The following is a 14,218-nucleotide window of genomic DNA, read 5'->3' on the forward strand; positions in this document are numbered from 1 at the left end:
TTCACCACCAATCCATTACTAGTCACAGCAGGTTCATACATCTAGTCACCACCAATCCATTACTAGTCACAGCAGGTTCTTACATCTGTGCACCACCAATCCATTACTAGTCACAGCAGGTTCTTACATCTGTTCACCACCAATCCATTACTAGTCACAGCAGGTTCTTACATCTAGTCACCACCAATCCATTACTAGTCACAGCAGGTTCTTACATCTGTTCACCACCAATCCATTACTAGTCACAGCCGGTTCTTACATCTGTGCACCACCAATCCATTACTAGTCACAGCAGGTTCTTACATCTGTTCACCACCAATCCATTACTAGTCACAGCAGGTTCTTACATCTGTGCACCACCAATCCATTACTAGTCACAGCAGGTTCTTACATCTGTTCACCACCAATCCATTACTAGTCACAGCAGGTTCATACATCTGTGCACCACCAATCCATTACTAGTCACAGCAGGTTCTTACATCTGTTCACCACCAATCCATTACTAGTCACAGCAGGTTCTTACATCTGTTCACCACCATCCATTACTAGTCACAGCAGGTTCTTACATCTGTTCACCACCAATCCATTACTAGTCACAGCAGGTTCTTACATCTGTGCACCACCAATCCATTACTAGTCACAGCAGGTTCTTACATCTAGTCACCACCAATCCATTACTAGTCACAGCAGGTTCTTACATCTGTTCACCACCAATCCATTACTAGTCACAGCCGGTTCTTACATCTGTTCACCACCAATCCATTACTAGTCACAGCAGGTTCTTACATCTAGTCACCACCAATCCATTACTAGTCACAGCAGGTTCTTACATCTGTTCACCACCAATCCATTACTAGTCACAGCCGGTTCTTACATCTGTGCACCACCAATCCATTACTAGTCACAGCCGGTTCATACATCTGTTCACCACCAATCCATTACTAGTCACAGCAGGTTCTTACATCTGTTCACCACCAATCCATTACTAGTCACAGCAGGTTCTTACATCTGTTCACCACCAATCCATTACTAGTCACAGCAGGTTCTTACATCTGTTCACCACCAATCCATTACTAGTCACAGCAGGTTCTTACATCTGTTCACCACCAATCCATTACTAGTCACAGCAGGTTCTTACATCTGTGCACCACCAATCCATTACTAGTCACAGCAGGTTCTTACATCTGTTCACCACCTATCCATTACTAGTCACAGCAGGTTCTTACATCTGTTCACCACCAATCCATTACTAGTCACAGCAGGTTCTTACATCTGTTCACCACCAATCCATTACTAGTCACAGCAGGTTCTTACATCTGTTCACCACCAATCCATTACTAGTCACAGCAGGTTCTTACATCTGTTCACCACCAATCCATTACTAGTCACAGCAGGTTCTTACATCTGTTCACCACCAATCCATTACTAGTCACAGCAGGTTCTTACATCTGTTCACCACCAATCCATTACTAGTCACAGCAGGTTCTTACATCTGTTCACCACCTATCCATTACTAGTCACAGCAGGTTCTTACATCTGTGCACCACCAATCCATTACTAGTCACAGCAGGTTCTTACATCTGTTCACCACCAATCCATTACTAGTCACAGCAGGTTCATACATCTGTTCACCACCAATCCATTACTAGTCACAGCAGGTTCTTACATCTGTTCACCACCAATCCATTACTAGTCACAGCAGGTTCTTACATCTGTGCACCACCAATCCATTACTAGTCACAGCAGGTTCTTACATCTGTGCACCACCAATCCATTACTAGTCACAGCAGGTTCTTACATCTGTGCACCACCAATCCATTACTAGTCACAGCAGGTTCTTACATCTGTTCACCACCAATCCATTACTAGTCACAGCAGGTTCTTACATCTGTTCACCACCAATCCATTACTAGTCACAGCAGGTTCTTACATCTGTTCACCACCAATCCATTACTAGTCACAGCAGGTTCTTACATCTGTTCACCACCAATCCATTACTAGTCACAGCAGGTTCATACATCTGTGCACCACCAATCCATTACTAGTCACAGCAGGCCTCGGCATCTAGCCACTATCTCCCCCTTCTACTCATACCTGGCTAATACATCTACTCTGCAACTAGTCACCACCGACCGGTCACCCACATCTATTCAGAACCTCCCTGCATAGAAGTCATATCTATTCACTAGGGATGTCCCAATACCATTTTTTTTTTTAAGACAAAGTACGAGTACCGATACTTTTTTTTATGTACTTGCCGATAACAATTACCGATACTTTTTTCTATGTCATGTGACAGGGTTTTTTAATGGGAAAAAGGGGTGTGTTTGTTATTTTTATTTTATTGTTTTAAAGTTTTTATTAGAGGAAGGGCTTTTTATATTTAAAAAAAAAAGATTTTATTTTATTTAAAAGGGGGTGGGGGTATTCAAACTTTTATTAGGCAAGGGGTTAATTCACATTTATTATTTATTTATTTATTTTTACACATTTTTTCCCCCACTTTTTTTTTAATCCCCATAGGACACTATTACATGCAATCTGTAGATTGCATACACTGATCAATGGTATGCCATAGCATAGCATTGATCAGTGTTATCAGCGCTCCTTTACTACTGCCTGCCATGGACGGTCGGCACAGAGCACGGTAAGGGATCTCCGGCCGTCCTCACAGCTGATCGGGACACCGCGGTGATCCCGATCAGCATCCCTGAGCTAACTGTCAGTTAACTTCAGGACTTTTAGATGCCACGATCACGCGGTGATGTTCGGCATTAGCCACAGGTCCCGGCTATGACGTGCGCTCAGCTGCTGGCCACGCTGCATAGTTCGACACCTCCATGATACCTGCCATCGAGTGTCTGATTAGGTATCGGGGACATTTACACGAGTACAAGTTCTCGTGCAAATGTCCAGTATAGGTCCCGATACCAGTGTCTGTATCGGGACATCCCTACTGGTCGCAGCAGACCTCTGCAACTAGTCCTCACTTCCCTTTACTAGTCACAGCAGGTTCCCAGAAAGTTCCAGTAATGTCCACCTCATCTCCTAGTCCTTCCTTTTTATTTGCACTAATATAACTGGTGACTTGTATCATGTAGGTGAGCCCAGCGCAAGAGCATCGCAACTTCATCACGTTCCTGCAGAGACTGCTGGGGCCCATCTTGGAAGCTTACAGCTCGGCAGCTTCCTTTATCCATAACTTCACTGGACCCATCACAGAACGGGAGTTCACCCAAAATCTGCACAAATACCTCCTCGCCAGGACCGAGAGGAAAGTCGCCGTCTACAGTAAGTGCCCCGGCCATGATATCGGCTTCGCAGAGGACTGGACGCTCCATCCTGCTTATGAATTTCGGAAGAAAAATCGTTTAGTAATGTTTGTCACAGTAAATATTTTTTGCAGTGTTGTTTGTCTGACTGAATAGCCGTGCAATGGACCATACTGTAGATGGCGCTCTAGGCCTGGATGTGAAGTATAGGACATATTTCCTCCTGAGAAATCAATCTGTATGGTTGCAGTCAGGAGCCATGTATAAATGAAGTGTTAAAGGGGTACTCCGCTCCGATACATCTTTTCCCCTACCCAAAGGATAGGGGAAAAGATGTCTGATTGTGGGGGTGCCGCCACTGGGACCCCCCACGACCTCTGTGCTGCACCAGGTGTTCGTTTAGAAAGCTGGGTGCGGGCAGTGGGGTCGTGACGTCACGGCCACGCCTCTCGATGCCACGCCCCCTCTATGCAAGTCAATGGGAGGGGGCGTGGCGGCTGCCACGCCCCCTCCCATAGACTTGCATAGAGGGGGTATGACATGACGTTACATTATGAGGGGCATGGTCGTGACATCACGACCCCCACCACCCCCTCCAACACTAGGGCAGTGGAGTACCCCTTTCAGCATCGATCCCACAATAGACCCATAATGCAATGCAGCATTGCGGCAGATTTCTGATTCCGTTTACTTTTAGGTGGTAAATTAAAAGATATGACAAAGTGTTTCCAAAATATGCCTCCAGGGGTTGTCAGTAACCCCTTCACCTAATCTGTGTTTTATGGTTTATTTGGGTGGTAGGTTATTATTTCCATAGCTGGATCTTTTTGGCTGCAGTACCAGAGAAGAACACTGGAGGGCAATGTTGGAGCTGTTTCTAATTTACAATATAGTCTGTGAAGACAGACGGGCTTCTTCTCCTGTCTTCTTCACCGTATCTCTCCCTTATCCTTACACCTCTAGTTTTGTGACTCCTCAGTCCCCTCAGGATTTTATTTATAGAAGGCACTTGGGGGGTCATCATCTGTGCCCCATTGTCTTAGTCTGTGTTAGACATTGGTCTCCTAATGTATCACACAGCATTGGGTTAAACCCACATCCCCATCTTACTGCCTCAAGTTTTTTATAGATAGTTGCGGTTTTAGAATAGTTGGAATTTTTTTTTAAATTTTGTCTGCCATTGAAGTCAGTGGGGCCAGTCCCTAAAATTTGCTCGAGTGTCCAAATCCCTCCTGTTGTATTATGAGCTGGATGAATGTGCCTCATCTCTTCTGATAGAGGTGAGCGAGCGTGCCTCATCCCTTCTGATAGAGGTGAGCAAGTGTGTTCCATCACTCCTGATAGAGGTGAGCGAACGTGCCTCATCTCTTCTGATAGAGGTGAGTGAGCGTGACTTATCCCTCCAGATAGAAGTAAGCGAGTGTGCCTCATCCCTACATATAGAGGTGAGCAAGTGCACCCCATCCCTCCTCATAGTGGGGAACGAGCGTACCCCATCCCTCCTGATAGAGGTGAGCGAGTGTGCCCCATCCCTCCTATAGAGGTGAGCGAGCGTGCCCTATCCCTCCTTTATAGAGGCGAGCGAGCGTGCCCTATCCCTCCTTTATAGAGGTGAGCGAGCGTGCCCCATCCCTCCTTTATAGAGGTGAGCGAGCGTACCCCATCCCTCCTGATAGAGGTGAGCGAGCGTGCCCCATCCCTCCTTTATAGAGGTGAGCGAGCGTACCCCATCCCTCCTGATAGAGGTGAGCGAGCGTGCCCCATCCCTCCTTTATAGAGGTGAGCGAGTGTGCCCCATCCCTCCTTTATAGAGGTGAGCGAGTGTGCCCCATCCCTCCTTTATAGAGGTGAGCGAGTGTGCCCCATCCCTCCTGATAAAGATGAGGGATTGTGCCCCATTCCTCCTTTATAGAGGTGAGCGAGCGTGTCCATTCCTTCTGATAGAGGTGAGTGAGCGTGCCACATCCCTTCAGATAGAAGTAAGCGAGTGTGCCTCATACCTACATATAGAGGTGAGCAAGTGCACCCCATCCCTCCTCATAGTAGGGAACGAGCATGCCCAATCCCTTCTGATAGAGGTGAGCGAGCGTGCCTCATCCCTTCTGATAGAGGTGAGCGAGCGTACCCCATCCCTTCTGATAGCGGTGAGCGAGCGTGCCCCATCCCTTCTGATAGAGGTGAGCGAGCGTGCCCCATCCCTTCTGATAGAGGTGAGCGAGCGTGCCCCATCCCTTCTGATTAAGGTGAGCGAGCGTTCTCCGTCCCTCCTGATAGAGGGGAGCGAGCGTGCCCCGTCCCTCCTTTATAGAGGGGAGCGAGCGTGCCCCATCCCTCCTTTATAGAGGTGAGTGAGCGTTCTCCGTCCCTCCTGATAGAGGGGAGCGAGCGTGCCCTATCCTCCGTGATAAAGGTGAGCAAGCATGCTCCATCCCTTCTAACAGTGAGGTTTGAGCATGCCCCTTCTTTCCAGATAGAGGTAGCGAGTGTGCTCCATCCCTCCTGATAGGGTGAGCAGGTGCGCCCCATCCCTCCTGATAGGGTGAGCAGGTGTGCCCCATCCCTCCTGATAGGGTGAGCAGGTGCGCCCCATCCGTCCGAGCGTGCCCCCTCCTTATAATTTTATGATGTGTCCCCTCTACATATTTTTATGATGGATTTTTTTTTTTTACCTTTTGTGATTCAGTCAGTTTAGTAATCCTCTTCTTCCATGTTTGGTTCTGTTCACATAGGGGTTAATGTTTTCGTAGAATGCCTGATACGCGGATTGAAAATATTCAATTTTTTTCTGTCATTTTTCTCCCTTTAGCTGAAAGTGCCACGTTTTGCCTCGCCAGAAATGCGGTGAAGACCTTTGTGGATCTCGGGGTGAGTGTTTCCGTGTGACTTTTCTTCCTGCTCTTCTGTAAATGTCAGTTCTCTCATGTAGAGTTATTACGGGGATCGTTCCATTTAGTGGCGGCGGCCGCCGTCTGATAGTGACCTGAAGGGCAGCGCCAAATCCCCGGGGGCTGTCCTGAGCTAAAGGAGAATAATTGATTATAGAATTCTTCTCTTCTTTTTTTTCTTATTTTTTTTTTTTTATATTTTTTTGCACAACTGTTTCTTTTTTAGTATTTTGCAACTTGAAAATTGTAAGCAATTATCAGGAAGTCATTTTTTTTTTTTTTTGGGGGGGGGGGGGGGTTAAATTTATATATATATATATATATATATATGTATATATATGTATATGTATATGTATATGTATATGTATATATATATATATATATATATATATATATATATATATATGTATATGTATATATATATGTATATATATGTATATATATATGTATATATATATATATAAATTGCATAATTACAATATTGCATTAAATTACATTAGCACAGTATTAATTGTGATTTTTAAAGGGGTACTCCACCCCTAGACATCTTATCCCCTATCCAAAGGATAGGGGATAAGATGTCTAGGGGTGGAGTACCCCTTTAAAGATCCTATGGGGAACAAACTGAAGATTGATAAAGATAATATAATAATAATAAACATTTTTTGTACATAGATAATTTCCTGTGTAACTCCACAAATACATACCACCTTCTATTGCAGTGTTTCCCAACCAGCTTGCCTTCAGCTGTTGCAAAACTACAACTCCCAGCATGCCCGGACAGCCAACGGCTGGGAATTGTAGTTTTGCAACAGCGTGTGGGAAACTCTGCTCTATTGCAATAGTGCAAAAGAATGATGTGCGATTTACAGTGACTTATGCAGTTTGGCGCAACTCCAACAAAAAGCTATATGTTTTATTTATTTATTTTTGTCTTTTTTTCATTCTTTATTTAGCTTTTTTCTTTACATTTTTTTTCTTTTATTTCTATCGTTTTTTTTATAGTTTTTTTTTTTACATTTACTTTTTTTTCTTAACATTTTGTTCTTTATTTCTGTAATTACACTTTTTTTTTTTCTTTTTCCAATTGTCATTCTTTTTTTTTTTTTTTTTCTTTTTGGCTATTTCTTTTATTTCATTTTACATTTTTTCTTATTTTTTTTCTTATTGTTTTCTATCATTTTTGTTTTTCTTTTAATTTTCAATTTTATTTTTAGATTTAGTTTATTTTATTTACATTTTGTTCTTTATTTCTAGAATGCATTTAGCTTTATTATTTTTCTAATTTTACATTCCTTTCTTTCTTTTTTCTATAATGTATTCAGCCTTTTCCTTTTTCAGTAGACTTTTTTTTCTTGTTTTTTATTTTATTTATTTTTTTATTTCATTTTACATCTTTTATTTTTTTTTTCTCTGTACATGGCTCATCCCTCCCAGCTCCTTTCCGTCTCTCTCCCCTTCATTCCTTCACCTGCAGCGCGGTCACTTCACCCGCCGCGGGCCCGATTCCTTTGAACATTGCTGCTCCCAGGATGTGCTCAGGATTTTTCCGCTTCTTCTGTTTTTATCTAATGATAGAATGAAAGAAGCCCACGTGCTTTTAAAACCTGCCGTGCGGATATGTGAGGGCCCCGGGGGTCAGCCAGACAGATAGCCGTCACATATGGGAAGGGGGCAGAAGGATCAGGAATAAAACATAAGGTGACGTATCTGAGCCGCAGATAAAAGCCGCAGTCATAGTGAGATTAGAAACATGGCCGATCCGTCTATGGATAGCCTTTCTCTTACTGCTCACTTTAATTTATTTTTTATATATATTTTTGCTATTACACTGTATGGTGGCCATAGTGTAGTTGAGATGTCTGTTATGGAAACCCATGTATGGGCATTTGGAGCGACGTAGGTTAAAGGTCACGTCTTAGTCATGTATTTTTAAGTAAAGTTTAGAGAAATATTATTCCGAATGGATTGGCGTCCACATACTACCGCCTCACAGTGTTTACCTATACTACAAAATAAACCGCATTATACTGTCACATAATGCCAGAATAATATACAGCATACAGTACCTGGTGGTCTCGGGTAGAAGTGATTTAATGGGTGATGTCTCTGGAGATCAAAAATGGTGAAGAGATTAACGGTTTAACCTTTGGTTATTTAAGGCAGTGAAGAGGTTAAAGGTTAAACCAGGGGTTGGGGTAGTGTGGTGATGGATAATGGTTAAACTGTTGATGGTCTAGGGCAGTGGTCTCCAACCTGCGGACCTCCAGATGTTGCAAAACTACAACTCCCAGCATGCCCGGACAGCCAACGGCTGTCCGGGCATGCTGGGAGTTGTAGTTTTGCAACATCTGGAGGTCCGCAGGTTGAAGACCCCTGGTCTAGGGAATTGAAGAGGTTATTTGTAAAACCCCTGGTGGTCTAAAGTGGTTAGGAGGTTAATGGTTAATCCTTTGGTGGTATAAGGCTGTGAAGGGGTTAATAGTTTAAAAAAAAAAAACACACACACACCCTGGTGGTCAAGAAGATGGTTATGCACTTGGTGGGCTAGAGCAGTAAGAAGGTTTTATGGTTAAATCCCTGGTGGACTAGGGTGGTGAAGAGATTAAGGATTTATAAACCCCTGCTGATCTAAGTTGGTGGAGAGGTTAAAGGGGTACTCCGTCGCGCACATCTTATCTCCTATCCAAAGGATAGGGAGTAAGATGTTAGATCGCGGGGGTTCTGCCGCTGGGGACCCCCGCGATCTCCAGGCCGGTAGCTGCGTCATCCGGAACACAGAAGCTTGCAGCTTCCACGTTCGGCACGTCATGCCACACCGCCTCCATTCATGTCTATGGGAGGGGGTGTGATTGCTACTACAGAACCTTCACGTCTCCTCCCATAGACTTGAAGGGGCGTGGCGGCCTGCATCGCTAGTCAGGGGCACGGAGCGGAGTTCGCTCCATGACATGAATGACAAGGGTGCTGGCCTGGAGATCATGGGGGTCCCCAGCAGCAGGACCCATGCTATCTAACATCTTATCCCCTATCCTTTGGATAGGGGATAAGATGTGTGCGGCAGAGTACTCCTTTAATGGTTAAAAACCCCTGCTGGTCTAAGTTGGTGAAGAGGTTAATGGTTAAAGGGGTATTCCAGGCCAAAACTTTTTTTCATATATCAACTGGTTCCGGAAAATTAAACAGATTTGTAAATTACTTCTAACAAAAAATCTTAATCCTTCCAATAGTTATTAGCTTCTGAAGTTGAGTTGCCGTTTTCTGTCTAACTGCTCAATGATGACTCACGTCCCGGGAGCTGTCCAGCTCCTATGGGGATATTCTCCCATCATGCAAGGGATATTCTCCCATCAGGCACAGCTCCCGGGACGTGACATCATCATTGAGCAGTTAGACAGAAAACTTCAGAAGCTAATAACTATTGGAAGGATTAAGATTTTTTAATGGAAGTAATTTACAAATCTGTTTAACTTTCCGGAGCCAGTTGATATATACAAAAATAAGTTTTTGCCTGGAATACCCCTTTTAAACCCCTGGTGTCCATAGTGAGAGCAATGGTAAAACCCCTGGTGTTCTAGGGTAGTGCAGAGATTATTAGTTAAGTCTTGGTGGTCTAAGAAATTGAAGAAGTTATTTGTTAAACCCTGGTAATTTAGAGAAGTTAGGAGGATAATGTTTACATCTTTGAAGGTCTAGGCTAGGGAATTGAAGAGGTAATTTGTGTAACCCCTGGTGGTCTAGAGTGGTTAGGAGGTTAAAAGTGAATCCTTTGGTGGTTTAGGGCAGTGAAGGGGTTGATGGTTAATAAACCCCTGGTGGTCAAGAAGACAATTGTTATACCTTTGGTCTAGAGCAGTATTAAAAGTGAATAGTTGAACACCCCTGGTGGTCTAGGATGGTGCATACGTTCATGGTTTAGATCAGTGAAGAGCTTAATGGTATTACCACAGGTTGTCTATGTAAGTGAATAGATTTGTCCAACACTCCCTGATAGTCATAGTGTCCGGTTCCCGGTTACTCCTTGATAAAGTGGGGCTTGAGAATGGACACCATCTTTCCGGTCCCAACTCCAGGGCAGTATTTTCCTACCAGGGTGCCTCCACCAGCTGTTGCAAAACTACAACTCCCAACATTTTATTACTATTCATTTGCTTCCTAAATGCAAAATTAAGCAAATTACTAAATCTTCATTAAAAAAAAATATGTAGTAATTTTGCTGTTGTAGAGTCTGTATAAACCCAATTTACATAGCTGGCTGTGCTGCTGCTTCTGACACAGATCTTATAGCACATTGTTCCTGGCTGCATCTGCTCTCTGGTCTCCTTCTGCCTTCTTTCAGTGTTAAATATAGCAGCAAAGAGGATGAGAAGGATAAATACGGTATTTTAAGAGTGCGGAGAGATGGGAAAGCATCCAAGTTTTCAGGTAGGGCAGATCACGCAAGCTTCAGATAGGAAGGAAAGCACATGAGAGGAATATTGAGTCATAGACTATCGAGAGCAGTGTTTCCCCAACCAGGGATTTTCCAGCTGTTTCAAAACTACAACTCCCAGCATGCCCGGACAGCCAACGGCTGTCCGGGCATGCTGGGAATTTTAGTGTTTCAACAGCTTGAGTCACCCTGGTTGATTAACTTATATCCGCACTGTAAACACATTTCTGTTCTTTCTTTTCCAGGTCTTTCAAGTTCACAAAGAGAATCGGAATAACCTCTTGGACTTGAGCAGCACTTTCTTACCTCAGAGTAATCGGCACAAACTGCTGGACTTTGTAGTTGCTTTTATGGTCTTATAGACCTCACGAGGGCCAATGACATCACAAGGCGGCACAGCTCGCTCTGGTTACACTACACACAGGCCCGGCGCCAACTCTGGACATTACACCTCAACAGACAAGTGCCTGCAACAAAGAATCCGTGATCTTCCAGCACCCAATCAACTGGGACCAGTTGCGCAGATTTTTTTCCAAATCTGTATTACAACTAGTGACCTAAAGGCTCGAGAAACTAATTTTAGATATTGACTATTTATGGAAATGCTGCCTGACGCACACCAGATAGGAAATCTTACAATTTCAATTTTTTTTTTATTTTTATTTTTTTCACAAATTCCCCCCACCCCCTTCTTATACCACTACTATAATTGCTATGGTACAAGCGCCTTTATCCCCTGCTGCAGATCCCGGCAGGGTGAATGTAAGGTTTGAAATTCTGCGTTCCGATTTAGTTTGTGCGAACTTCTTGAAAATTGTATTCCTTCATTTTGCAGATGTTTAGTTTTGTTTGTAGCAACCTTATAGAATTTAGTGATGAAATTTAGGTCCAATTTATGAAATACTAACAGCGTAGTACACAGCTGCTTGGCATTGGCTCCGACAACAAAATCTTTAAATTAATTCCAAAAAAGTTGGAAATTTTTGCAAATAAATTGAATGCAATATCTTTTTTTTCCCCTTCATAGAGGGAATGGTTAGAAATTGCATGCAAAGTTTTGAGTTTATATTATTTCGTATTTGGGGGTGGGGGATTTATTGAAAATAAGAAAAACAAAAAATGTAATGTTCAAAGTTAAACAAAAGTATTTTAGGTTTCAAATTTAGAAATTTGTAGCCCTACCGAATATAATGGTCTAACACAAATGATATCGCCATCTAGTTGTTACGTCGCGACGCAACGCGCGCCTGATGGCCTCCGTGTCCTGGAACGACTTGCGTTCTAGAATGCACCAAAATAGCTTTTTAGATGTTAACGAATTTTGCCTGATTGTAGTCGATTTTGGAAAATCCTAAATGACCTGAATTTAAAAAAAACGGTAGCGCAGGAGATGGCGGCGGAAAGAGCGACATTCCAGCGTTGCCCATGGACGTATAGGTTTATAGGCCCTTTGTCTGAACAAAATTCTGTATTTTGGGATCGGGTACAGATGCACAAATTTATTGGCAGAACTCGCGTTGTTTTGCCCGTTTCAGGTTCGTTGCCGTTTGTCTTGTAAAGTACGAGAAGGATAATTTTGCTTTTGTTTTTATTTTTTTTTAGTTTTAGCCAATGTAAACATTTTTTTTTTTTTTTGCTTTATTGCACATGAGAATTTCTTAATTTTCCTAAATTTAGTTAGGAATTGGGTTTTTAGTCAGTGACGCAGATCAGTGGTCTCCTCACTGTGGACCTCCAGATGTTGCAAAACTACAACTCCCAGCATGTCCGGACAGCCGTTGGCTGTCCGGACATGCTGGGAGTTGTAGTTTTGCAACATCTGGAGGTTCACAGTAAGGAGACCACTGCTCTAGATCTTCAGTCAGTGCCCAAATGATCAAGTCCACCTCTGTGTAATATTTTAGGTTTTTGGGCAGCAACAATAGCGGTATTATATGTAGATAGGGAGGGGCAGGTTATCTTAATCTTATTAATTTATTTAGTGTCTGATGTGGGGCAGGTAGGACTATAATAAAGTCCTTATAGAACCCCCTGCCTGGCTACAGGGCACCCGCAGGGCAAAAAATGTTAATATTCTTAATTTTTTTAAATTAGTTTTACTCTTTTCCGAATTTGCTGTGATAACATTAGATCAGAAAAGTTACTATAATTCCGTCAATGTGTTACAACAAGGTTACATGAGCAAACTTTCGGGGGGATATTATGGGTTTTTGCCCCTTGATTTACCCATTAAGGTCCATTTCAGCTGATGGATATCTCTACTCATAACATCCCCCCCCCCCACATATATATTTTTTCTTTTACATCTTTTCATCCCCTACACATATTAACACTCAGCTCAGCCAAGCATTCTTCTGTTCTTCTGTTACCTTCCTCTAGGCTTCTGCTCCTCCTTCCTTTCAGGCTCCTCTTGTCCCCTCATTTCAGGCTCCCCTCTCTTCGTGCCAGCGTCCCTGTCCCATTCTCATCTTTCCAGGCTATTCTGCCCCACGCCTTGTAGGCTCCTCTTCCCCACCCCCTCTTCCAGGCATTCTGCCCCAACCTACCCCCACTTCTCTAGGCTCCTCTACCCCCACTCCCTTCCTTCCAGACTGCTCCTCTTCCCTCCCTTATGGGCTCCTCCTCTTTCCTCCCTATGGGCTCCTCCTTTACTCCTTATGGGCTCCTCCTCTTCCCTATGAGCTCCTTTTCTGCACTCCTTACGGGCGTCCTCTTGTCCCCTCTCCTTACGGGCTCTGCCTCTTTTCCCCTTTACGGGCTCCGCCTCTTTCCCCTTTACAGGCTCCGCCTCTTTCCCTCCTTAGGGGCGCCCTCTTGTCCCCTGCTTACGGGCTCCTCTTCTTCCAGGCTGTTTTGTCCCCTCTCACCAGAGGAAGTCTGCCTGCGATCTCCCCCTCAGGGTTTGAGTAACACTTTTGTTGCCATAAAAGCTTTAACCTTCAGCAGTGGGAGGGGGGGACAGGAGTCAGGGGGGAGGGGCTGCAGATGTCAAATGTTGAGTCTATTTAGACTCTATTTAGTTCCTAGCTGACAATTTGTCTAAAATCCTGTATCAAAATGTCTTTTATAGACGATCAGTCCTAAATGCCAGACGTATCACTGCAGGTACTTTACTTCTCTTATCCTCCACTCACATTTCAAGCTGTACTCAGACTTTGCACCTCACCTAGCATGACCTAATGTGCTGTAATCTGCTGCACACTGGCTGGGAAACACTGATCTCACGTGTATGTATCGATCTGCAAGATCTACGGGTATGCATTGGTGCAGCTTTGGATGTGACTGGAGGATAAGACAGGATGTTGCGTAAGTAAGACCTTCTGAGGTAATGAAATAAAAGTTGGTAAGTCCCGTATGACCATATGCAGACCCCTCTATACATCTCCACTCTCATTTGTGCCGCGTTTTTTTTTTTATATAACATAGTAGTGTATTAACTTGTTAATTGCTGTGCACAAATTAACCAATGCTGCCACTTGCCTTCAGGTAACTCACTCAAGGTGCTTGACTAGGAGTCTGGACCGGACTAACTCAAACCCAGCAATATCGTAACCCTGCTAGCCTCATTGTTATAAGTAGGGACTGGGGCAAGAGACCCTCGGCACCCCTCTAGGGACACAGTGTGGGCA

The 14,218-nt window shown here is 43.8% G+C and overlaps 1 protein-coding gene across 2 annotated transcripts in view; it reads left to right on the plus strand.

The window, feature by feature from the left end:
• Window positions 1-13,564, plus strand: part of GPAM (glycerol-3-phosphate acyltransferase, mitochondrial) — a 77,858-nt gene extending 64,294 nt beyond the window's left edge. Inside the window, exons 18-21 of one of the 2 annotated variants that reach the window (XR_008846159.1) lie at window positions 3,102-3,291; window positions 6,079-6,137; window positions 10,835-12,288; window positions 12,427-13,564. Coding sequence is in view for 1 of the 2 variants with exons in the window: in XM_056529646.1 (XP_056385621.1) it covers window positions 3,102-3,291; window positions 6,079-6,137; window positions 10,835-10,951 (366 nt within the window). In the remaining variant the exon portion in view is untranslated. Of the gene's footprint in view, window positions 1-3,101; window positions 3,292-6,078; window positions 6,138-10,834; window positions 12,302-12,426 lie in introns of those variants that run through there. The other variant, XM_056529646.1, reaches the window with a different exon arrangement.
• Window positions 13,565-14,218: the final 654 nt, after the last annotated feature.

Source organism: Hyla sarda, chromosome 7 (assembly GCF_029499605.1).
Source record: "Hyla sarda isolate aHylSar1 chromosome 7, aHylSar1.hap1, whole genome shotgun sequence".
In the NCBI taxonomy this organism is placed as follows: domain Eukaryota; kingdom Metazoa; phylum Chordata; class Amphibia; order Anura; family Hylidae; genus Hyla; species Hyla sarda.